Source organism: Mastomys coucha, unplaced genomic scaffold (assembly GCF_008632895.1).
Source record: "Mastomys coucha isolate ucsf_1 unplaced genomic scaffold, UCSF_Mcou_1 pScaffold23, whole genome shotgun sequence".
NCBI classification, from domain to species: domain Eukaryota; kingdom Metazoa; phylum Chordata; class Mammalia; order Rodentia; family Muridae; genus Mastomys; species Mastomys coucha.
In genome coordinates, this window is record NW_022196906.1 from 2,238,237 (window position 1) to 2,240,348 (window position 2,112).

Consider the following 2,112-nt stretch of genomic DNA (forward strand, 5'->3'; position numbering starts at 1 on the left):
AAAATTACTCATTTCCTCTCTTCATTTAACCACAGCTTCCTTGACTAAGAGGAAAAATACACAAGTCAGTCAGCATAGGAGGAAACTGAGAGAAGAGCTCACAAGGACAAACCCTCTCTCCATGGCATCAGATGGACGGTAAGTGGGCATGAGAAGGCTTCAGTGGAGTGACCTCAGGTCAACCAAGGAACACAGTGAAAGCATTGCCATCAGGGGCTGGACAGGGGCCATTAAAGGTGGGTGGCACCTAGCATGCTCTTGTTACTTTATTTTGTTTTTAAAATAAGGTTATTTTCATAGAATATATTCTGAACATAGGTTCTTTTCCCTCATACACTCTCAGCCTTCCCACCCTTCCTTCTAGTGCCACATTTTCCCTGTCTGTTAGGAAAACAGACAGATAAGCAAAAAAGACAAACAAGGAGAAAAGTAAATGAACAAACAGAAAGAAAAAGAAACAAGCATCACACACACACAAAGTAATATGAGACCCTTAAAAATATTTCTAAAAATAACATTGAGTTCGTTTTGTATTGGTTTTCTACTGCTGGGCATGGGGCCTACCTTTATATTGTGATTTGTATATCTAATGTTGCTTCCTTGGAGAAACTAATTTTCCCCTGGGAGCAATTATCAATTGGGGATACTTTCTTGGTTACTTCTCCATCTCAGCACTGGGCCTCATCTGGTTTGAACCTGTGCAGGCCCTGTGTATTTTATCACAGTCTAGGTGAGTTCATACTGTGTCAGTCCTGTGAGTCTGGACGGCATTATTTCCTTGGTGTCATCCATCCCTTCTGGCTTTCACAACCTTTCTGCCTCCTCTTCCGCATGCAGAGTTCCTTGATCCCTGAGGGGAGGGATTTGATAGAGACATCCTAGTAAGAACTAAGTGTTTCAAAGTCCTTACTCTTCGCACATTGTTCACTTGTGGTATTCTGTATTAGTTCCCGACTCCTGAACAAGAGTGCTTCGCTGATGATGACTGAGACACTGATCTATGGATATAGCAGAATGTCATTAGGAGTCATTTTGCTACTGGGTTCCTTTAGCAGAATGGTAGTGTTTGGTTCAATCCTAGGTCCATTGTCTGTCTAGTCTCAAGTTCTTGGCCACAGTGAAGTATCAGGCATGAGTTCTCCTCTCATGGAGTGAACACTAAATCAAATCAGATTGTGGTTGGTTACTCCTATGACACTTGTGCCACTATTAAACCAGCATATCATACAGACAGGTCACCATTGTAGATCAAAGGTTTTGGAGCTGAGTTGGTGTTTAGCTTTCTCCTCTGTTAGTGTGCATAGTACCTTCTAGTACTGTGAACACTAGTCAATAGGAGTCAAGGCCCTAGGAAAGCATCAGTTGAACTTTTCTGTGGTCAGTGAATTATGTAGATGCTGTCTTGAGCAACAGGATCTTCATATCAGATTGTGGTGAGCAACCAATAACCTTGGTAATAGCCTGAGTTGGTTTGTAATTTCTATCAGGCTCTGTCACAGTTAGTGTTTCATTGCTGTGAAGGGACTACATGGCGAAGACAACTGTAATAAAGTCTTACATTCCAACATGAGTTTATGGGTACCAAACCTATTCAATCCACCATATTCTGCTCCCTAAACACCAGAGGTTTATAGTCATAACATAATACAAAATGCATTTATTTCAACTTTGCAAGTACCCAGTCTTCACAGTCTCACCAATGTAGAAAAGTCTGAAGTTTAAAGCATCTTTTGATGTCATGCAGTTTCTTAACTATAATCCATTATAAACTCAAATGTAAAAGAAGATCACATACTTCCAACATCACAGGATATAAATTGCCATTTCAAATCATAGGGATGGGAGGTGAGTGAGGAAATATTAGACCAAATCAAGACCAGAAACCAGGTTGGCAAGCTCTAAAGTCTTCATCTCTGTGTCTTATGTCCAACTCCTTTCAGCTTTGTTGACTGCAACAAAATTCTTTCTCTTGTGCAGGATCCAGTCCCTGTTAGTCACTTTTCTTGCCAGGTAGCCCATAGCTCTTGCATCTGTAACATCTTGGGGTCTTGTCCTGTTTTTAATATGCTTGGCTAATGGAAAGTGTTACTGTTAGAAAGTGTGGCCTTGTTA

The 2,112-nt window shown here is 40.9% G+C and overlaps 1 protein-coding gene across 1 annotated transcript in view; it reads right to left on the reverse strand.

The window, feature by feature from the left end:
- LOC116072562 (interstitial collagenase B-like) overlaps positions 1 to 792 on the reverse strand; it is a 9,773-nt gene extending 8,981 nt beyond the window's left edge. The window contains exon 1 of the mRNA XM_031344020.1: positions 743 to 792. Coding sequence (XP_031199880.1) covers positions 743 to 792 — 50 coding nt within the window. The remainder of the gene's footprint in view (positions 1 to 742) is intronic.
- Positions 793 to 2,112: the final 1,320 nt, after the last annotated feature.